This window comes from Centropristis striata, chromosome 2, assembly GCF_030273125.1.
Source record: "Centropristis striata isolate RG_2023a ecotype Rhode Island chromosome 2, C.striata_1.0, whole genome shotgun sequence".
NCBI lineage: Eukaryota > Metazoa > Chordata > Actinopteri > Perciformes > Serranidae > Centropristis > Centropristis striata.
In genome coordinates, this window is record NC_081518.1 from 28,075,132 (window position 1) to 28,098,245 (window position 23,114).

At 37.7% G+C, this 23,114-nt stretch overlaps 1 protein-coding gene across 1 annotated transcript; it reads left to right on the plus strand.

Annotated features, from left to right (window-relative positions):
- The first annotated feature begins 2,936 nt into the window (after positions 1-2,936).
- LOC131981894 (uncharacterized) lies at positions 2,937-22,678 on the plus strand. Its single transcript, XM_059346418.1, has 14 exons — positions 2,937-3,062; positions 6,560-6,701; positions 6,791-6,881; positions 9,746-9,883; positions 10,846-10,957; positions 12,932-13,118; positions 15,622-15,763; positions 15,854-16,009; positions 16,332-16,387; positions 17,151-17,326; positions 18,809-19,209; positions 19,834-19,930; positions 20,594-20,894; positions 21,651-22,678. The coding sequence occupies exons 1-14, from the start codon at positions 2,937-2,939 to the stop codon at positions 21,854-21,856; spliced, it is 2,331 nt and encodes a 776-aa protein (XP_059202401.1). The 3' UTR covers positions 21,857-22,678.
- The last annotated feature ends 436 nt before the right edge of the window (positions 22,679-23,114 follow it).

Genomic DNA, 23,114 nt, shown 5'->3' on the forward strand with positions numbered 1-23,114 from the left:
AATTGGATCAAAGGTCAAGGTTAATGTTATTTATAGCAGAGGTCTTTTTGCAAGGACCCTTACAAGATAGAAAATATACCAGGGCCCCCTGTTTATGACGTTTGGAATATTTTAACGCAGCCTATTTTTCATACTTACATAGTCTTATTTATGTGAGATAACACAAGAGAAATTTATTAAAAATATATCAGACACGTAATCAACATATTTGCAGAATCTAAAAGTGATATGATCATTACTGTTAGATTAGAACGTAATCATTGACCTGTGATAGAATTAACACTCTTAATATTTTTTATTGAGCCTTTTGTAAAAACAAACAAACAAACAAAAACTATTAAAAACAAAATAAACTGACATTATGCTAATTCTAATAGATCAATCTAAAAACTTTTTTGAGGGACCCTCTGGTAGAGTACCATGGACCCCTGAGGTTTGTGCCCATATTTTCCAAGAGACTTTTCCAATTTAATTCCCAAAAGTACGAGTGAGTTGGGGCTTTTTCCACCTTCAAGTAGGTCCAGTAGGTTGTTATCAGTCCATATGCTTTATACTCCATTTCTTAGCTTCCCCCTACACTTTCCCACTTTGTGACGCCACTCCTGCCTTGGAGTTGTTCATTATTACTAAGGCAACTAAAAGATCGCAGCCTAGAACACGTTTGTCAACTCCAACATCGCAGCTCCAGTTAAATTGTCTTGTACCCCAAGAATATTACATAATATGACCCTGTGTCTCCTCCTCCTTCTAAACTCCTTGAGGTTGTTATAGCCACCCACTGAACAGGCTGATAAAAACCTGCTGGACCGTCTAGAACAGAGGTCGGCAACCTTTACGAACAAAAGACCCATTGTTGGTCAAAAAAAAGAGAAAACATGTCTGAATGGAGCTACAAACCTTATTTTGAGCCTTACAAAAAAGCATAAAATAGTCTTAATTAGCCTAGCATCATTACTAATAGTTCACAATGAGCATTTATTTATATGATTTTGTCAGAATGCAGCGAGGAGCCAAGAGCAAATGAGAGGCTGGACACCAAATTACTAACAAAAATTGACTTAAAGTTGGCAAAATGTAGAGTTTAAGGCATTGGGCTGTAGAAATTCCTGAGCTAAGATGCACATATTCATTGACTCAAATGTTAAAAGGTTTTTTTTAATGCCGTATATAAGCTACACATGTTTACAATAGAAGAATACAAATTGTTTTGGGCCGACAGCAATGATAAGTGACACATTTTATTGTCACAGCCTCAGGGAGCCACTGCAGACTACCTGAAGAGCCACATGAGGTTAAAAGGTGAAGTGTGGCCTTATACCCTCGTACCAAAGGGCTGATAAACACTGATAATTCAACGCCCTTGGGTGATGGCGAGGCAAGTACAGGAGAAGTTAGCCTACTGTTCTTTAGCTACAACTAGATTGAATCATTTAATTTATCTGTTTTATTTAAAGTCACTGTCCTTAATCACATCCACTTTTGATTAAATACATTCAAAGCCAGTGTTAGAAGAAGTATTCAGATCCCTTACTTAAGTAAAAGTACTAACACCACACTGTGAAATGACTCCACTACAAGTAAAAGTCCTGTGTTCAAAACAAAAGCACAAAAGTATCAGCAGCAAAATGTACTTAAAGCATCAGAAGTAAGTATGCAGAATGGCCCCACACAGATTGTTTTATATATTCCATATATATTATTAGATTATTATTATCATTGATGCATTTACTGTAAGTAAGCAGCATTTTACTGCCATCAATGAAGGGCTCATTTTAACTACTTAATGTACCATTATGTGGTTTAATTTATAAATATGCGCAATCACCTTAAATGTATCATCTTTTGACTTCCGGTTATGGCGAGGTACTAGGCAGTCACAACTTTTTGAGCTCTGCTGCTAGCTTGTAATAAATCCTACAGAACTAACCAAATGTATCATGTTTTTGTGTTAAATTACCTGAAAAGTAACTAAAGCTGTCAGCTGAATGTAGTGGAGTAAAAACTGCAATATTTGCCCTCAAAATGTAGTGGAGTAGAAGTATAAAGTTACAAATGTGGAAATACTCAAGTAAAGTACAAGTACCACAAAATTGTACTTAAGAACATTCCACCACTGTTCACAGCACTACATTGTTTAGCTTGTGTCCTGTATATACAGACATGGAAAAATTATTAGACCTAAGCTGATATCTAGCCATTTTCCATGGATTTCTTGATAATAACCAAAATCATTATCAAGAAAACCATAGAAAATGTCTAGATATCAAATCTTAAATTAAACTCATCAGTTTTTTTGCTGTTATCATTATATTTGTCCAAACAAATGGACCTTTTGTTGTACCCAGCATTAAAATCAACAAGAAACTGAAGAAAACAAGGGTTGTCTATTACTTTTTTCCATGACTGTAGGTGATACACTAACTGTGGATAAGTAGCTACCATACAACAACACTTCAATAAATCCAAACTTTCCCTTTAATCAATTTATGTGTTATTTTATATTAAAATTTTAGTCTTAAGCTGATCTTTAGTCCGACTAAAGTTCGCCCCATGAAGGCTTTACCATGGAGTTGTTCACTGTCACTTTACACAGCATTTATCCATTAAATCAGGGCAGGAAAAACAACTGTTGCAAAGTGTTTTGGGCTATTTTTAGGCCTTTTTAACTGTAATTCAGCCTCTTCAACTCAAACCAGTGGACAGAAGCCAACAAATGTCAAAATGTCCTTTAACACACAGTATCATTTTTCACCGCTGATCGCTCAAACATCCCAACAATGTGCATTTCCTTTTCAAAAAAGAGCATCATAAATTGTTACACTTCAGCTCAGATCTGGTTTGTCCTGTTGGGTGAACTCTGAAGGAGCCGCCTCTCACATCTCTGAGTTTTGAAGTGACTGAATGAGGTCTCGCCCGATCAGATTTAGAGAGACATCATGGAGGAAGGTGGCGTCCTCCTGCTGCTGCTGCTCGCTCAGCTGGGAACTCCTGCAGCGCTCAGCTTTTATGGAGACAGCATCAGCGTCACACACCCACAGAAGAGGACGGATGGGACATTTAAGGTGCGCTATTTTATTCTGAAATTTTCATTTGAATCAAAACATTAGAAACAGGCAAAAATGAATGAACATTTGAAACAAAGTTGGAATAAGTCAAATTTTTTCTTTCACAATCAAGTTATAAGAATAAAGAATCAATAATTTTATTGTTGTTAATTAACACACAGCACAGTACATCGTAAAAACATGTTTTAGAACTTGTGTATGAGTAAAGCGAGACTGTTGAAGAAGTGCTCGTCGGCTTGTGTAACGCCTGCATGCCATCAAAGAATTTACTGACTCGCCCTCGAAAATCTTCCAAGACTATGGAAGAGGATTAGGGCCACGCAAGAAATAAATATTTTTAGTTCTGACTTGAAAGTCAGAATTCAGAGAATAAAGTCAGAATTCTGAGAATAAAGTCAGAACTCAAATATTTTTTTCTTGTGTGGCCCTAATCCACTTCCGTACAAGACAAACAAAACAAAACAAAAAAAAAGAACAGGTTAAAGCTGGAGGAGGGCATTTTTTTTAAACGTCATTAGTTAAAAATAAAACAATAAAAAGTTTTGAGAATCAAGTGATCTGTGAGAAAATTGTTAATAGGTAAAACAGTGAATGTAAGTTTTTGAAATCAGAAATAAAATTTGGCATTGAAGAAACAAAAAAGTGCCACTGAAAAACAGAAGCATAAAATTTATTTATTTTATTTGAGTATTTCTTTTTGATCCTGTGATTTTTTTAAAATTATCTTATCTTCTTGAGTGTTTTTTGTCACTTTTTATTCAGGATCAGATCATGTTTTTTTATTCTGTTTTAACTTTCTGTCTTGAGGGGAGGGGGCAAAGAGAGCGTGATTTATTTATTTTTTATCTGAATACTTAACAGATAATGGTACTCTTCTCTCAGCATTCATTCTACAAACGCAGATGTGTGTGTATGTCTGTTCGGATGGTAAAATCCTCATTCAAATGCAGAAAATTCTGCAGGAAAATGTTGCTATTCCAGCATTGGCAACAACTGGCTACACTGCAAAGAAATCCCCCAAGAACGGAAGATGAACTTTGACTCAAAAAGATTCCAAAAGAGAGTCTGAAAATAAACACAATAAAACACTGCATGTCAGTGAGTTAGGGAGCTACTTCTAGCACCATGATGCTGCAGACCCCAGCTTTATGAACATCTTCCTTTTTTTCTATATTTCACTGAGGAAACGTACTTTGACATGTTATTATGTATATAAGGTGTATAGAATGCATGTACACTATCGCTCAGAAGTTTGGGGTCACTTAGGAATGTCCTTACAGACATATAGTGTAGACATTGTTAATGTGGAAACTGATTTCCTTATGGAATATCTATTCTATATTGTCCTGTGTTCCAGTGGCATATTGTGTTAATCCACGTTTATAGTGTTGAAAGGCTCATTGATCATTAAAACACCTGCTGAGCATTATGCTAGCACAGCTGAAGCTGTTTTCGTCTTTCGTCTTTCGTCCCGCTACTAGTCCTACAACTTGAAGAGTTGCAGGACAAATTATATATCAAAACGTGCGGTTTGATCGGGATCGGTGTGCTATTACTTTTCTCTACGGAATACGAATTTTTCGCGACGTAAGTTGCATTGAAATGAATGGGACGGCTGAGAAAAAATGAGAGAAAAAGAACAATAATTGGAGATATTTAAACGTCTACTTCTCAGGCATAATTTCACCTAGAGACTCCATTTAAACTTTAAACAGTAGACACAAGTCTTGTGTATTGGTGTATTAATCCACGTTTCAATAGGTCATATAGTTTTTTATCAATCCCTGTTCAATGACCATGATCATTTTTGGAGAGATTCTGAGATTATAATGGGTGTGTATTGCACGGAATGTTCGTGCCACAGTGTGTGACATCATCGCCAGAGTGTAGAGGGAGAGAAAAAACTGTCAAAAAATAAATTTGAAAACTGCGCTCCAGGCCGCAAATTCGACTCTACAGAAATAATTTCTTCATAGAAACGTAGGAAAATTTGTCTTCTCACTCACAATCCTCTGGTAAAGCTGTCAGAGTTATAGTTTTGGCGTAGGACGCACAGATGCACCACCAACATGCACCAACAGCCTCATTGGCTCCTATATTAAAAACGCAGGGAGATTTCTAAAAGAAGGGAGATGTAACATTTTTTTTAGATCGCTCTAACAAAGTTATTTTTTCATTTTTCTTAAAAAAAAACATATGTAGACGTTCAGGAAGAACTCAGGACGCTCAAAGTGAAGTCGGATCAATGATAGGTATTATGGTTTTGCCAAAAATGCTTTCTGTTCGAGGCCAGAAATTTCAGTCTGTCCACCTCTGCTGTCACTATGCCGTAACAGGTGTCTTCAAATTCTGTTGAATGCTTTGATCTGATTGCCTTTGATCTTTGATGTGATTACAGTTATAGATACACACACACACACACGCGCGTAAGCGCGGACACCCCTCACACATGCATACACATGCTTCAAGCACACACGTGTGCACACACACACACACACACACACAGGTAACTTTATGTGATTTTAATTACACGCACACACACATACACATACACACACACACACAGGTAACTTTATGATTTTCGCTACACACACACACACACACACACACACACACACACACACGTTTTGAGGTTAAAGGGCATAGTTTGAAATCTCTGAAGAATATCATCATAGTGTACACACACCGGCAGTAGCCCCCGTGGCCCTTTCAGAATTTCCCCAGGGGAAATTTTCTAGTCTTAGGCTACGTTTACACGAGGACGGTCTGAACAGAAGACGCAAAAGTGGCGTCGCGTCTTCACTTTTTATTCCTCGTTTAGACGAGCATTTTCGGGAGGAAATCTGCGTGCATACGGTGATGCAAAAGTGTGTGAAATTCGATTGTATGCATGCCAGGCGGCATCACTTAAAGCGATAAGAGCATCTTTGGGCATGCAGAAGTTTTCACGCCACACATTTTCATCAGCTACTCCTTCCACAAAGTTATCCACCATCCACTAGATCTCCCAGATCTCGTTCACAGCCGTCTGGCTCGCCTCCGACCAATTGCTGCATCCAAAATGTGATAGAGGTAATTACAGATCCTTCTCTGTTCAGTAATACTATCTGTACATATCCTGTACATTTGGTGAAAAGACTCCTGTAAGTTTATTAGAGCTGCCAGAGCAGCTTGAAGGTCCGACGCATGGCAATAATCCCGCGTTTGTTTATTTTCCTGTACTGGAGCATGTATGTGACGTAAAAACATTTGTGACATGAGCAGATCTGAGCAGCGTTTTGCGTCTTGGCAGTGTAGACGGACACTCTACGGCGGAGCGTATTTAACTTTTCCACTTTGGAAGGTGGTTTCAGATTTTTGCGTCTTTAAGCCCCAAAAACGCCGTCACCGTCTAAACGAAAGGCACTTCCGATAAAATATTTTGTCGTTTTTACCCGCGAACGTCCTCGTGTAAACGGGGCCTTATTAATGCTGTTTTCCCCCAAACTCTGCAGGTGACCTTCCACCACAGACAGAATGGCAGAAGCTCCTGTGGCGATCAGACATCCTTCTCGTGTGAGGGCGACGTGTGCACCAGCCTGGACGAGTCGGCTGTCCTGCAGACGGACGGGGACACCACGGGACAGGACAGGTGGTGTCAGTCTGAGAGACACACAACAGCAACCATTGCAACCAACCAAACCTCATTTTCTCTGAGGTGAGACAACTCTTCTGTGTGATTCCAGGCTTCAGGACTGTGGACATTAATGGTATCCTGAGTATTTCACCTGTGGGTGGAGCAAATATGCAGAACTTTAACAGTAGAGGAGCTGACTGGTGAATTAGCGGCAGTAAACCCAGCTGTATTTTTAAAAAATATGAACATATCCACTGACCATGCACTGCTGTTTGTTTCTGCATGCAATGCACTAATGGAAAATAATGTAATAATGTCAAAGGGATTTATGATAATTTGTAAATGCTTTGTAAAGGAAAAGGTGAAGGGGACGTATCTCATTCTTCCAGAGATTCTACCAGACTAACTGAATTTCCCCTTGGGGATAAGTAAAGAAATTTTGATTTCATTGATTTGATTTGTGAGATTGAATTGCACTTGGGTCTGTGAACTTGGAGTTGCAACAATAACTACATGCAACAAGATCAGTGCATTAGCATTTAATTACTAAATAATATGCTACAAAAGTAAACAATTACACACACGACTATTAAAACTATTATTTTTTTTTGTAAAAATGCCTGTAAAACAGTTAAAGAAGATAGTGAGGGCTCAGTGTATTATTAAACAGAGATAAAAACAGAGCAAGTAAAACACTGATAACTGTTATTAGGGCCTCGGGGCAATCGCACCGAGCACTGGTCCCATACAGCAATAGCTGTAGGGACCAGTGCTCGGGGCAAAGAAGAGTTGCAGGACAAATTATATATCAAAACGTGCGGTTTGATCGGGATCGGTGTGCTGTTACTTTTCTCTACAGAATACACATTTTTTGCTGTTTTTTTTAGGTTAAAGGGCATAAAGGGCATAGTTTGAAATCTCTGAAGAATCTCATCATAGTGTACACACACGGGCAGTAGCTCCCGTGGCCCTTTCGAAATTTCCCCAGAGGAAATTTTCTAGTTTGTACAGCACTTTTCAAAAACAGTTTGTCCGACACAGCTGCTTCATATAATCAGCTCGTTATGAAGCTGCTTGATAAGGAGTTGATAGTTTTAATCAGATGTGTCGGAGCAGGGAGAGATCTAAAACATGAGGGACTGAAAGAGAGGGTAAGGAAACACTGATTTGTAGAAATAGTTCAAGGAGCTGGATGAAAATAATTTAAAAAGACAAGATATGGAACAAAAAAGGGATAATTTTGCAGCCAACATTCCTCACTTAAAAAGTTCTGGATGTAAAAACAACCCGAACTGTGTTTTTCTTTCTACCTAATTATTGGTTCATATTGACTAAAATGCTGACAAATTGGTCATTTTCATGTTTCTCTTGAGTATAACTTGAAAAAAAATATATAAATTATTTTTTTTCTAGTCAGTCAGTTTTGCAGCAAACATTGCACACTAAAATGTTACAGATTGGGTAATACTCTCACTCTTTCTATTATCTGTTCATATTGAAAGTACTGAATTAATTTTACCTCATAAATGTGTTATTATTTTCATATTTCTTGAGAATAAAACCTGTAAAAAGGACAAATTGATCCAGATACTTCTTTTTTATTGACAGAAAAAAAATCACAGCAGTCACACATTTTAAACATTAAATCCAAATGAATACATTTTACTATTAACAAGCCCCAAACAACAGGAGACCAGCTCTTTACCTGAAAGCAAGAAACTCTCATCATCTGTTGCATCATCTGAAAGACATAAAGACACAAAACAAAACCAGGAGAAATCTTGCAGAATGTTACAACTGCAAACACACAGTGGCTAATACACCTGTGCACACATACAAGTGTGAGGTGGACAATGTTTTGGGGAAGTTTTTAGTCAAATGAAGGCAGTTTGCATAGTTAAGTATTGTCTAAGGCTAAGGAAAAGGTTAAAAAGGAATACATTAAATTAAATCCTCTAGAGAAGATTTTGTAGTTGAGAGTCAAATAAGAACCAGAATTATTATTTCATACAGTTACTTTACAGTTAGCATGAGAAAAGCATGTTTTCAGGATGAACATATAGCTAAATTACTAGGTATTTATTTCAGTTTGTTGTGAATGGCTGTCCATAAAAAAACATCCTGCTGTCTGTCAAGTGTTTTATTGCAGAACTATTTGTCTGTAAAACAAAATTGAATTAAGTATTGATTTTGAAATTAAAGCTTTTTGTATTTTTCTAGCCTCAAATGAGTTTGACTGCTTTCACAGTCACAGCTGCTTTAGTGCCTGTCATATACAGGACAGCTCTGCAGTTAGTGGTAAAAGGAAAGAATCATGTGTAGGTGTAATAAGATGAAATGAATAAGAGACGTGTAGATTATAATAAAACTGTTCCATATTTATCAGTTTCCAGACTGCATCAGTGTTAGAGGTTGGGGAAAAAATTGATACAGCATAGTATTGCGATATTTTGCGTGGCAATATTACATCGATTCATGGCCGCCAAATATCGATATTAGCTGTCAGAATTTGCCGTTTTTTTCTTCCGGAGGATGTAGCAGGCTCACTTTTAAGAACATATTGGATATACTGGTATCATCATCAAACTAAAGGTGTAAGGAATCTATAGGCACCATGTGCGTCAAGATATCGTGTCGAGAAGTTGTCGAAATAATGCAAAACTGCAAAGTTTGGCTGTTTTTCTGTTTCATTCAGAAACATTCAGAGCAGTGAAGCTTGTTATTTTTGAAAGTTTGATAAAATGCTGCATTTGTTGTCGTCCATACATGTTTGATATCAGTTGAGTTCAGTTTGACTGAATACTTTGTTGGTCAGTCTGTGGGTTTCACTCTCATTGTGGAGAAATATAAGGAGACTGAAGTGAGATGAATACATTGAAATTAATTTTGTGGCCACAGAATATAGATAAACAGTTAAATCTCAATATATTGTATCACAATACTCACCATATCACGAAATGCTTAAAATCACAATAATATCATATCATGACTCAAGTAAAAATCGTATTGTGGGGCCGATACGCTGATTCACACCTCTAATCAGTGTGTTTCTGATTGTTTTCAGGGGCTCAGGCTGCTGCTGGGCGTCTAACGTTGAGGGGGAAACCGACTGGAGGTCTCAGGTGGACCTGGACCTGGGGAGAAGATCTGACTCACACGGGATCAACAGCTGTCCCGTCACCACCACAGTGTCCTCTCTACGGTACCATGCTCTTCTATTCAACTCTCATCAGCCACAAAGGATAAATTAATAGAAAAAAAGAAAAGCAGGATAAAAGAACTGCATTCTAAATGCCCATAGTGATATAAAACTGATATGTGTAATGCAGTTAATATGTGCAAGACACTCTATCTACCTCGTTTTACAACATTTGCAGTATTTTCAGTGGTCATTTATTATTGACCCCTATTTATTTTTATATTTATTAATGATATCACATGTCCTTGTTTTAGCTCAGTGTTTTATCATATGTTTAAATGTTTTACTCGTTAAATGTTTGTTTTGTTGTTATGCTCTCTATAACTATGCAACTTAAGCATTGGCACTCCCAAATTTTGTTGTATAGTTGACTCTCTAATGACAATAAAGGCTATTTGATTTGATTTATTCAAATCGGGATTTTACCATCACTCTGCAGGGGAAGCAGCATTATGCAACTCTAGAAAAAGCATAAATTGAATCGTACAAATAAAATTCATAAATGAGGCACACACAAAAAAATTCAAATATTTTAAAAGATTACTTTCATTGATTTCAGGAGACTTTTATTTGAGAGATAAACCACACCTGAATATAAAAAATGGAAATAAATGTGGCATTATGAAGTAAATGTCCCTTGAATTAAATAAAAATAGGCTTTTTAAGAAAAAATAGATTTATTGCTTTAAATGTCATTAAACAATGCTGTGAGGTTGTATCGTAGCATTTGTGATACTTACTTGTTAGCATAAAGGTCCAATTCAATAAAAAAAAAAAAAAAAAAACTACTTTAGGTTATCTAGTTTCATATGAATACTACTTTTTAAAAACTGTCGTGTTTTATTTTGATTAATCTCCAGGTTTATGCACAGATATTGGTTGTTAATTGTAATTATATGTACAACATGTTTAGTTTATATTAAATCCACATATTAAATAGTGTTTGTGTGTGTTTCTTGATGCAGGGTTCCTCAGAACTGCTTTTCAACTGTTCATCTTCTGGCTCACGATCCAGACGGAGATCACGTGAGATGTCGCTTTTACAATACAACTCCTGCAAACTTCACCATGGACGAGGTAAATAATACATGTCCATAATAAACTATCATAAATAAAGTATAACAAATGTCCCATTGAAACAACAATTTTTGATCCCACAGCCACTACTGCATAAAATCATGTATTTTACTATACAAGGCTTTTCATTTTGAGCTCCTTTTACTATTTTACACCACTTTTTTTTACATGTTTTCCCTGTGGGGTAAATACATGACTGCTGTCACGCCATCTGTACTTTCCATTTCAGTGCGCAATTACATTGCACTTTACGGTAGCCCGTTTGTCATGCAGCTGCATGATTCCAAAATAGCCATTCAGTTGTATTCATGCTGCATTTTAAAAGCCAATAAAATAAGTCAATCAAATAGTTATCAGCAAACTCCACTAGATCCTTAAAGACCACGTCCCCATGTGTTCATGACATGACATTCATGCCTTTTTACTGTACCAATTTGCAATTAAGGAATGCCAAAATCCTTGTGATAAAAAGGCCATTCAACTGCAAACATGTAGCATTTTAAAAGCCAAGAAAAATTGGACCTGGTCTTCAAGGATGTAGTGGAGTTTGCTGTCACTACCTTTGAAACTAAAAGAACCCATTTACAACTGGAAGCATCACAACATTGTAAGACACCTAGAAAATATACAAACATGAAAAAAAAACAAGCTATATAAAACGAATACACCACAAAGAACCTTGCTAAAGCTTATGTCTATGCTGTGTCCTGGTTTTCACTGCAGTGTTTGATGACATGCAGCAAAATCAGTGCTACTAGTAAAAAGAAAACCTCTCTATTTTTATAATAACAACAACTGTCACAATGTAAACAAACATTTTTAGTGACCATATATAGAAAAAATATCTTATTTGAAAGTGTGGAGTACCAGGGGATAGGCCCAGATAAGTATTTTTTACTTCAGCCTACTCCCTTTTTTTCGGACCAAAATTATATAAGGAAATGCGTATTGAATATTAAGTCGACTGGTTCTTATATTTATCTCAAGACTTAGATGGAGCAGATGCATGTGTATGTATAGGGTTATATATACTGTATGTGTGTAAGTATCTATATGTTTATATGTACATCTGTATAGCAATGTATATATGAGTATGTGTATGTACTGTATATATGCATCTAGCCTACGTTGTTGTCATTTACGTTGTATATTTTTCAGTTTGAAAAATTATTAATAAAATGAAAAAAAAGAGAAAAATTTATTTTTTTAAATAAATTTGGTAGTTCAGGACTGATGTGTTTTAACAGATGCACAAGGGTTGAAAAATAGTTTTCACTTTTCTACATGGATTCAATATTTTTGCATTTGTTTTTTTGCAGAAGAGATGATAGGAGAGTAATATCCTTTTAACTATTTATTAAGCCAGTAATGAAAGAGTTAGCATGTACATGGACTTTAATCTGATCAGAAATCAGTCTGTAAGACAGTTAGCTGCAACCACCATCAGAGAAAGGATGACTATCTTACTGTTACACAGAGTTTTATAAGGCGAATGTGCAACTATCTGATTGGTTGAAACTGTTGGGGTAGCACCCTGGTTGAAATTCAGCCGCCCTTGATATGATGACACATAGACTAAGTCCTAAGCCTTTTGGTGTTCCAGCTTCTGGTCAATGCCTGTTGAAGGAATCTACGAACATTTCTCCTCATCTGGCCCTCTCTCTCTGATCCTAGTGTTTCTCAGTGCTTTACTCTTTCCGAGCCCATAACCTTGGATGTATCTCTATGAATGTGTCTCTGTTCCATGAATGAGTCTCTGTCTTACATCTGCTTTCCCTCAGGAATGTGCAAAAAGTGTTATCTATGTGTGTGCTCTTGTTATATTCAATCTGTGTTGTATGCTTTGCTAAATACACTTTTTAAGCAGCAAATTTACTAATGGTCATAATGGAGATAATTGCTCATTTTTATTAATCCCTGACAATATCCAAAGAGAAAAAATCATCTAAATAATTTGTCTCTGTGTCCTGTCAGGCTTCGTGTACGCTGGCCGCTGCAGGTCAGGTGGCCGTCGGTGTCCACGTGTTGGAGCTGACGCTGGAGGACTTTCCCAGTAAAAATGTCACTCTGACCTACGCAGACGGGACCTCTGTACTGCGTGAGGCCTCTGACATGAACGCTCCATCTCTCTGCAAAGTGAAGCTGCAGTTCTCCTTAGAGAGTGAGTACATTCACATCATAACGTCAGAGACATAACTGGACCCAATTTGACACATTATTTATGGGGGAATTTTAGAAATCTTGCTCGTCTTTATATAAACTAAAATAGATTTTACAATTAACCTTATATTACAAGTATACAGTTGCAATTTACAGTCTTTCTCAGTTGCTTTGGTGCATTTCTCACATCACTATTAACATTTGGACAACAGTGAGTTCAACCTCCACAACATTTAGTCATTTGTGCTCATCATAGTAGCAGTTTCTCATTAACAAATGCTTTTGGACATGCATCAATTGCTTTCATACAACTCTCTGCTGTTTTATAACATTATCATTGCTTATGTCTTGTCAGTCAAAATTAACTATACTTGTGAATGCTGAATATTCATTCCATACTAAACTAATAGTCCTCATTTTATTGCTTGAGTCATTACAAAAATGTTGAACTAGTTGTCAAAATCTGTCAATCAAATTTTATACATTTTTTTAAATCCTTTTTTCCCCTGAAAATGTCTCCTAAATTGAACAGTTTCTCTCAGGTGAACCTCAGCTTTCACTGATGAGAAGGGCTGTGTGAAGCATTCGTTGCAACCAATGATAAGCCATTTCTCTACAATCACCCAGAGCTGAATCCCAAAACCCATAAACACTTTACAAGCATATATGAACCAAGCAGAACATAGTGGGTACATCCCATGTCCCTTATTTTATGTCTCCTCTATCCTCGATTGAACCGGAAGTTCTTTTGCGTGCGCCATCTTTACAGTCATCCCAAAGCTCTTATTTGTGCTCGGAGGATAGAGGATAGAGGATAGAGAATAAAAGAGGCATATGGAGGAACCACAAGCGAGGATACATGCGAGCATCCCATGCGGAAGTCTTTTAGCGGTGGCCCCGCCCCCTGACACACTCTGTAGTTTCATACCGTATTGAAGACAGATCACAGATTAAACTCAAGTGTGTCACTACAAGTTTTATATATTTTATTTAGATGATTCGCCATGTAGTTAAAATCTGTTTTATTGTAGCTCTAAACAACAAAATGTCCACAAACATATTTCTTCATTTATAATAAATTAAAAGAAAGATCGCTCTAGAAGCTTTTTTCCCTTTCGTGATCTGTTATTTCCACCATTCAGATTTATATTATTAAAGTTAAAAAAAAACAGTATTGAGTCTGTCCATCAGCAAGAAACACTTTTAAATCGTTTGTCATTTTCATCAGTCCTACATAAGGCTGATAATTGCCAAGTGTAGGTTTGATATGAGTGACAAATTTTACATTTTACCTTTATCATATAACCTAATAAAACATTGGTCGGTGTTCAGCGGACACAATCATGTTCTGGGATATTAAATAATGAATTTATCACCAGGATCGTATACTACGACGGCATATCAGGGCCATGTATGAAAATAAATAAATATGGACCCAGGGGAGTGGGGCCCAGCCACCATGGCACGCGTAAAAATGCATACATCACCACATTTAATTTGTTTCTACCAGCGGGATGTCTCCCGCTTTTCCCTGACTCACTCTGTTTTGGGTGTTTTATCAGAGTGATTGTTTATGAGTGATCCGACACATGGAGCAGTGTCTTTCAGACCTCCTCTGCTCCTTGTTGACAGTTACAGTGTGTAACGTTCGTCTAAACTTTTTTCACAGCAGCAGGTTTATTGTTCCCAGCCTTCATTCCTCACTGGCATTCTCATGTGATGCATCTTTACACGTGCCATGGTGGCTGGTTAAGGGAATCTTTATTCATCTCTGAAGTGTGTTTGTGTGTGTGTGTGTGTGTGTGTGTGTGTGTGTGTGTGTGTGTGTGTATGTGTGTGTGTGGTCCTTTATCCTGAGGGAAATTCAAGCATCCAGTATCAGCATTCAAACACATTTAACATACACTATATTATTTTTTTTATTAATTAACCTATGATAATAATGATATGAATCTACATTAAAAACTTGCTAAAATATTTACTGTGAAATTGAGCATTTGCAGGAAAAATACAAAAAAATAATAATAAATAATTATTATTTTCCTAAAAATATTGACTTTATTCTTGTTACCATTTCCCTCTTACTAGAACAATATTTTTTTTTTCCAAATATTGTGACATTATTGTCAGCCTCTTATCTTATCTTATCTTATCTTATCTTACAGTGTTTTGCCATATGTCTTTATTAATTAATTACCAGTAGTAGTGCTATAGAGATTACACTGCTCACTGTATTTACAGCCGTCTGAAGGCAGCAGGTATCTGCAGTCTGTATCATAATATACTAGCATAATATACTCACATAATAACTAAACTAAACAAAACAAAATGTCCCAGTTTCCATTGTTTCTGATCCTGACTGCTAAAACTCACAACTTTCAAATTTAGTATATTGAGACAAATTTCTGTCTTAAAATCCTAAATGATAATTCTCAAAAGCTACCATATTTATTTGTATTTGTATTTCTGCCTCCCTATCTTGATGACCTCTGTCTGTGTTTCAGTTCTTCCTGCGATACCAAACTGTGAGGCAGGTCATGTGCGCCCCATGTTCTTGTCCAGGACTCCTTCACATGGGGACGTTCTTTACGCCTCTGTGGGCCAGAGCTTCCAGCTTCACGCTGAAGCTCAGGCTCACCACACCAGGTATTCTTCAATGTGTTAACAGCCAGTGAGAACTCAGATTATGATACCTCCCAGTGCATAATGAGGATATTTGTCTCTACCCTCCTACAGCATACACGACTTCCAGGTGAGCGGCCCGCAGAACATGACCAAAGTGTTTACAGATGGAGCGTTTGGGAAAGCTGTCATGACTCTGAGCTGGACGCCGCACCACAGCGACCTGTACAGATTCGTCCCGGTCTGCTTTACCGCAGAGACCAATGAAACGTGAGCGCTTTTATCTGCATTTACTGGGAAATGTGTGTGTGGTGATTTCCCGCTCACGGCTTTGTGTCTTGTTAGCGAGGCGGAGATCTATTGTTTGTCTGAATGTGAGAGACTGACCGGAGACATAAGCCTCTGATTGATTCAGGAGATTATGTTTCTTCTTTTTGTTACTTTCATTTGTAAGACACCAACAAGTGAAACCCCATAATTAAGTATGAATAAGTACATGTGCACCAGGTGTTTTCAGTCACATTATCATAATACTCTAACTGCTGTTTTCTTTTCATTTTGCACTCACAATTATTTTATTTTTATCATTCAGCCAATCAGATATGAGGTGCGTTGTTGTCATGGTGACCCAAGCATCGATCATCCAAGGTCTGTGGATTATTAATTATTAGTTCTCTGTTTATATTGTTCTATAAAACCACGATTGTGATCACAGTATACTGTCATGGGAAAAAAATATTAGTCCGTCCTTGTTTTCTCTCTGCTTTTTTGTTAATGTTAATGCCTATGTTAATGTAAATATAATGATAACAACAAAAATAGCTCAGAATAGTTTAATTTAAGAGCTGATATCTAGACGTTTTCCATGGTTTTCTTGATAATGATTTTGGTTATTATCAAGAAAACCATGGAAAATGGCTATATATATATATTGCTGTGGATACGCATTGTTCTGCTTCTCTCCTGATGATGTCTCGCCATAGTGACCTGTCAATCAAAGATGGCCATGCCCTAAATCATACAATTCTTTATCATCTATATTCTTCTAAATGGGGCCATTATTTACACTATTAACATCAAATTGTCTTGAAGAAGATTTTTTACTAGCGATTGAGACCATAGTGTTGTCCTAATAAAAAAAATCTGAGGTAATAAATCAAGTGAGAAGTTTTCTCATTTTGTATGTCCAAATGAATGGACCCAAATGCTTCTGCAGCCGTCATCAACGCCCCCCTACTGGAATTTTCGGTAGAATGCAGTTTAAGGCACTTCCTGGTTTGCCTCACTGCTCAGACCAGGAGATTGCTGCCTGGTTTTAACATCTGTGTTAGGTGTTATGTAAGGATCATAAAGCAAACCTGATGTACAGCTGTGTTTCTTAATGAAGAAGTAAAGTTAACATGTTTTACAGGTCGGGCCACCGTCACATGCTCCCCCAACAAGATGATGGTGGCTCTGGAGAAAGCTTCCATGCCTGGCGTCGACGAGAACTTCCTCACGATGAGAGACCCGTCATGCTCGCTCACCTCCAACAGCACACACATCACAGGCATGATGTCTTTCACTGCCTGCGGCACCAGACTCGAGGTGTGTTTTCTGACTGATAACTGCACAATTTAACAGTTTTTTACATGCACAAAGCATTCTGGATATTATCCTGATTCCAGAAAACACATTGGACCTCATGCAAGAATCGTTTGTAAGTGAAAAAGACTCTTTGCTGCAGTGACGTTGGTTCAGTGAACATCTGATGTGGTGCATATTTAAACACAGGATCCAAGATGCCGTTCCAACAATTTATACAGTCAGAGTAGTTTAACTGTAAGGTCAACAGTAGGATAGATGATTGGTACATGGATGATTAGATGGATGGATGATTTTTGCTATACAATGAAATACAAAAGAGAATATAATTTATCTGAAAATATCAAACAATGTTACTAATAAATCAGGTTACTCCCCCCCCTTTACTCACTTCATTAATGCATCCACAATGGTTTTCATTTACTCGAAAACAAGGATAAACTCAGGAATCTAGTATAACAAGAACACAACTACAATTACATTCAAACAATACACGCCATGTCAACCAACAAGACACAAAAAATATATATTAATACTTAATGCCAAATAGCAGAAATGTATGGATAGGATGTGTATAGAATGTATGTTTATTTCTTATTGAGTGTGCTCATAAGAGCACATTTATATATTATCCACCAGGCTTCTTCTTATTCTTGTGTTTCTTCTGTGTTTTTTACAGTCGACACTAAAAAGGTATCAAATCAACCGGCTTGCCCATGACCAGTGTGCTATAACTTTTTTAAGGGTTCCGGCAAATGGTTTTCAAATTATTCAGCAAAACATGCGAAAAAATCCCCCTTATGTTACCCTATGGAGAGGCTAGAGTTGATGACATCATTGCTAGAGTGCAAGAGGAGAGAAAAATCTGTCAAAAAATTTGGAAACTGCGCTCGAGGCCGCAGATGCCACTGTACAAAAATAATTTATACACAGAAACGTTGGAAAATCCGTCTTCTCACTCACATTGGTCTGCTAAAGTTGTCAGAGTTATAGTTAGTTAGTTATAGATGAACCACCAACACGCACCCACAGCCTTATAGACCACCATGGTATAAAGGCAGGAACATCTCTCAAGGAAAGCAGGGGTACCAGTTTCTTTTGATCGCTCTAAAAAACTATTTCTTCATTTCTCTTCACAAAACACATATGTAGCCGTTCAGGAAGAACGCAGGCTGCTCGAAAGGAAGTAGGAGCTACGCACAAAATGCTTTCTGTTTGAGGGGCACTTTCAGCAGTTTTTCTCTCTCTCTCAGTGGCGTCAAATGTCACAGGAGGAGCAGCTGCAGTTGATTGCTCTGCTCTGATTGGTGGCCGCCAACTGGCCCTGGTTTAGTTTCTAGTTTTTTATATCCTTATTTTGTCTTCTATATCTATGTGTCTGTAATTTTGAGCTGCTTTGACAACTAAATTCCCTAACTGCGGGATAAATAAATTCTGATCTTATCTTAAAGTTTTTTTCTACACCTTTTATTTGTCTGAAAACAGGACAAAGGTGACTTTCTCGTTTTCACAAATGAGATCAACTCCTTCGAGCTGCCCAGCGAGGTGATAGTCAGAAGGAGGAAGGTTAAGATCGACGTCTCTTGCCAGTTTCCCAAAACCATCAGCATCTCCAGCTACTACAACCTGCACAAGACCGACTACATTTTCACCGAGTCCACCTTCGGCAGCTTCGGCTACACTTTTGAGATTTACCAGGACAGCAACTTCACAGAGAAGGTGGCTCCCAGCGCCTACCCAGTGGAGGTCAACCTGCTGGACAACATCTATATGGGCATTCAGGCCGAGTCGGATCTCGTGAATGTGGATTTGTTTGTGGAATCGTGCAAAGCCACTCCTGATGACAACCCTGAGAACAGCCTCTCCTACGATCTCATCAAGAACGGGTGAGTGCTGCTGCAGGGATGCTTTTAGGGAATGTTTAAAGTAACATCTAAGATCTGGGATCAATCACCTTTCATGGACAGTTCCTTGATGGTGTGTGTGTGACGTGCTGCAATTCTTTCTTTTTTTTCAATTCCCTTTCTTTCTGTATTTACTCTACGTTCGTATTTTCTTTTGTTCTTGCGATTTATTCTGTCTTTTCTTTTCGTATTTTTCTGTTTCTTTTCTTTTCATATTTCTCTCTTCTTGTTTCTGTTCCTATTTGTTTTTTCTGATTTATTTTCTTTTAGTATTTTCTTATTTCTTATCTAGATTCTTTTCTTTTTAGTATTCTTTCTAGTATTTTTTTTTTCAGATTTTCTCTTGTATTCTTTTTTCTTTCTTCTTTTCATATTTTCTTTTTCGTATTCTTTCTAGTATTTCTTTTCTATTTTTTTGTTTCTGATTTTCATTCTTCTTTACTTTTCTTTATTTTCTAGTTCCTTTGCTTTTTGTATTCATTTTTTCTTGTTTCTTTTCTAATTTTCTTTCTGTCTGTATTTGCTTTGTTATTTTCTTTTCTTACTATTTTCTTCGTTTTTTCTTTTTGTATGTTTTGTGTTTTATTTTTTTCTGATTTCTTATAGGTGTCTCGAAGATGAGACGATTATAGTCCACCCATCGAATCCAACTTCATACAAGTTCCAGGTTCAGGCCTTCAAATTTACTGGAAACTTTGACCAGGTAATAAAAACGAATCTAAACTAGATAATGGCTCACACAGCATGCAAGGCTGTGGTATAGAAGAGACGCTGTACAACACTTTCATGCTGCAGATATCATGTAATCATTGCAGAGTCTGGTTTTTACGAGGGGTATTAGGGCCAATTATGGGGGAAAAAAATAAAAAATGTGGACCCGGGGTCTGGTTTTTCACTGAACTAGTTACAGCAGCGACCATTCAGACCCTCTAGAGACTCTTTTTCAAAAAAGCGACTAGTGACAAATCGAGCGACTTTTTCTGGTGTTAGTGGAGACTTTTGGAGACTCTTCATACTCTTCTTAACGAGTAGCAGGCACCGTCCCAAAACACTCACAAGCGGCCCAGTCCTCCTGCAGCAGTCTCTCCCAGCTGCAGTCAGAGCAGGAGATGTTAACCCCTCAGCATCCAGTTTGCACCAGTCTGCAAATGAATCACGCATGCACAAAACTGTATCCAATCAGCGTCGACTAGTACGTAGCTCAAACAGTAGAAAAGTACAGATGAAACATTCCTGATATCACCAGCTGATAGGGATCAAAAACAGCCTGAATATTGTGTTAAAGTGAAAGTGCAGTAGATGCACGACACAAACTACAATTTTCTTCTCTTTCCTTCCTGCTGAACTGAACCTGACCTCTTCACAGGTGTACATCACCTGCTCGGTCATCCTGTGTGAGAGGGGCAGCTCCTTCTCCAGATGTGCTCAGGGCTGCCTGGCCCCCTCGTCCCGCAGACGCAAGCGAACGCTGAGCAAGGAGACGTTCGGACACTACATTACCCAAGGTCCTCTGCAGTTCGTCGGCCCAGCCTTTCCCAACGCAGCCGTGGAGGAAAACTCCCGTGTGATCAAATGGAAAAATGCTGTTGCTCCTGAACTGAGGAACAGTCCTGATGTTGCTCCTGGAGCAGCTGCAGAACAGAGGAACCATCCTGCTGCTGCTGCAGGTGAATATCCGATCTTTCTTTCCTTCTTTTTGTATTAACTAGTGCAGTGCCCATAGGAAGTATGTATTTGTACATTGCATGCCACACTACAACGTTTGCAACTCTATAAAACACTTACTTTTCATGAGGTACACACACCATCCAGCACATACACATTGAACATTGATATTCGCTGGAAACTATTTGAATATTATTGGAAAATTGAACCTTGTAGCGCACTTTAAAACTCTGAAAGATAGGTGAGCTAAATAGACTTACAGATGCGATGAGTCAGGTGTGGAAATCCAGAGCGAGTTGGGTTACTGACCAGGTGTAGGCCTATCACACAATGGGGCGGAGCTCCCCTAAAAGGTGTCCAATCGCAACATGTCCTACGTAACTAATGATGACATTTTGAGAATTCAGAATTTTTTTCAAAATCAAGGATGCACACCTTCGTGCTTTGCCCAAGCCACATACGAAATCTTAGGTCAGTCTGACGGTCAGTGAGATATGCCGTAGACACACACATGTATGTCCTTTTTTCTTTATTTTCTTTTTTGTATTTTTGACCTTTTTTTCTTTTTGTCTTCAAATGTTCTTATTTCTTTTCTAGTTTCTATTTCTTTTCATATTCTTGTTTCTTTCTGTTCTAATATTCTTTTATTTTAATATATTTTTGTTTTTTGTTTTTATGATTTCTTTTTTATTTTCATTTTGCATCTTCTGTTTTCTTTCTATCTTTATTTCTAAAACGATTCCCCGGTTGTCTTCTAGTGAACCTCCCCCCGCTGACAGACAGCGGCTATGGTGATAAGCGTCTGGGTGTCCGGGAGCTCCTCAGCAGCAACGCCAGCACCGTGGCGTTCGCCTGCATGTTCCTGGTGTCTCTGCTGCTGATGGCCGCAGCTGTTGCTTTCCTCATGAGGAAGAGGAGGGCCGAAGATCGCAAGTCTCTCCTAGTGTCGGGCTGGGAGAACTAAACCTCAATAATCAGTCTGTTACACAGCATGTCATTGGTTTTATTTTAAAGGATATATTCACCTTCTTGTATTTATCATCCGTCCTGATCACACTGGCTGTTAAAAGTTAAAAAAGTTAAAAGAGATGGAGGACCAAATTAACATTATTTATAGGTTTATCTGAAGTGAATTTGAGATAAATAAATGAAGTGAATACCTACTCAAGTTCTGCTCAAATCTAATTGAAAAAAAAACCTATTTTATTTATATGGGCTATATGCTTTTGTCTATTTGAACGTCTTTTATTTGTGCTTCTGTGCTTTCGTCTGTGCCAACATTTGTGCATAATTGCTTTTTTTGGGTGCATATGATATAGAAATAGCACAGGACTTCTATTTCTATGTATTTTTGTGCTTAAGTGTGTGTTTTAATGTGTGTCTGTGCTTGTGTATGTTTTCTTTTAACGCCCTCAACCTGCCAAGAACTGCAGATCAGAAATTATTCTACATGATGAACTCAAGTGCTCAAGTTAATGTGCAATGTCCCTTCTTTGAACAAACAAAGTTACTTTCTTTTTTGTTGTTGTTGCACAGTGTGTTTCCACTGACTGTCGCTTTGCTGAGCTGCAGTGGAGACACAAAGAGGACAATTTTCCACTAAAAACAGACACTAAATTTGTCAAACTGAGACGACCTGAGCATCACATCGGGACTTGTTGGTCAGTATGAACAGGAGGAGTAATTAAGACCTGTTTCAATATTCATATCAACACGCACAGTCATGGAAAAAAGTATTGGACCACCCTTATTTTCTTCAATTTCTTCTTGATAATAACCAAAATCATTATCAAAAAAACGTGTGTAGATAACAGCTCTTAAATTAAACTCTTATGAGCTATTTTTGTTATCATTATATCTGTCCAAACAAATGTACCTTTAGTTGTACCAGGCATTAAAATGAACAAGAAAATGAAGAAAAAAAGTGGTCTTGGCCGTCCTGGTGCTGTAAGACGTGTAAAGCACAATTACGTGCCTGGATTGATTCTACTGCTGTTACATTGTTCATGCATTGCACCTCACACAACAAAGCCACTGAACATTCTTCTGAAATTAGTTTTGCTTTCTATTCATGGCCGATCACACCCCCACCTGCAGCTGAATGTTCACCCGACCAGTTTTCAAAGAAGTCGTGGAACTTAAAAACGTAAAACAAAATTCTATTCCGTCTGGTTCTGCAGGATTGTTTCCATAGCGTGTCCACTGATGCCACTTCTTGCCAA